Below are 1,316 nucleotides of genomic sequence, written 5' to 3' on the forward strand. Positions count from 1 at the left end.
CGCAACGGGTGGGACAGAGAGAACTGCATTCTACAACGGGTGGGAAAAAGAAGATAATAGATTGGAGAAAGAAGGAACAAACCCCCTTCCCCCGGTGATGCGCTTGCCCCCCCCATGGTCATCCCTCCCTGTGTATACTTCCCCCTCCCTGACTCCCTCACACACACACACATACCCCGCATATACGTATACGCACTAACACATAGTGGATTAGAACCGGCCTAGCTATTCTACTTCTATAACAATATGTGTTCCATCTATTGCTCCAATAACATTTGGAAAACCTTTGTCCTGTTTAAATGTTGCAATAGATTCAATTGCCTCGTCTTCTGTTGGCCATGTTATGAATTGTTCTCGAAGGCTAATAAGAGCATTTATGACACGTCTTACAATGCGCAAACCAGTAGCTTTGCCAACATTAAAACGATCGCATATAGATCTACAATAATACAATAAAATAAAGATTTACAATACATAATATTTTATTTTGTGCCAACTTTACTTACCGATATGAATCTGGTGTAGCAAGTGTCCAAAGAGTTATTAGAAGTTGTTTTTCCAAATTGACGGGAAGGCGACCAGGTATTATCTGTAGATCAGGATTTGATTTTTTATCTAATTTTGGCCCTACTATGGTCAACAACCAATCGAAAGTTCCTCGAGACATTCTATTAGAAGCAAATAAGTTTGTAATTAACTAAATTAGAAATAAATATAATAATATAAAAATAAACACTTAAAAGCATTAAATATTTATTTTTTATAAAGTAGTATATATTTATAAAATAGTATAGCGATATGGTACACACATTTCTACAAATAATATACATACGTTATTACAAATAATGAATATTACATATATTTTATTAAGTATATTTTCAATATACATAAATAACTTTTTCTTACCGAAAATGTGATTTAAAGTCTACGTTTGATAATACAGAAACTACGTTTTGAATGTAATTCTGTACACGAGGTTTTAGTAGCAATGATCCGCGTTTGCCATCAATCTGATTTAATATATGTAATAATATGTCATCATCAGAACTGTCACTGCTTGAATCGTTTTCCAGTATAATTTCAATAATATTTGATAAAACACGTCGGTCCATATCGGTTATACGTCAGAATTCGGTTGTATTTCGATCTCTTGAAAATATTAAGGTTACGTACAGAGTACAAATAACATTCTTTTACTGCTTTTCCGTTCCAAAATTCAGTACTAGACAGTAAAATCTTACATTTCGAAACAGCAAAAGTCAGTTAATTCAGTAACAGCAGCGCCAGTACTTCCAGCTAATTTCGGAACATACCCA

At 34.0% G+C, this 1,316-nt stretch overlaps 1 protein-coding gene across 1 annotated transcript; it reads right to left on the bottom strand.

The window, feature by feature from the left end:
• Window positions 1-225: 225 nt before the first annotated feature.
• Window positions 226-667, bottom strand: LOC108729825 (uncharacterized). The gene is made up of 2 exons (XM_018459152.1): window positions 507-667; window positions 226-439 (listed from the first exon to the last, which is right to left on the bottom strand). The coding sequence occupies exons 1-2, from the start codon at window positions 665-667 to the stop codon at window positions 226-228; spliced, it is 375 nt and encodes a 124-aa protein (XP_018314654.1).
• Between the last annotated feature and the right edge of the window lie 649 nt (window positions 668-1,316).

This window comes from Mycetomoellerius zeteki, unplaced genomic scaffold (genome assembly GCF_001594055.1).
Source record: "Mycetomoellerius zeteki isolate Tzet28-1 unplaced genomic scaffold, Tzet1.0 scaffold790, whole genome shotgun sequence".
NCBI lineage: Eukaryota > Metazoa > Arthropoda > Insecta > Hymenoptera > Formicidae > Mycetomoellerius > Mycetomoellerius zeteki.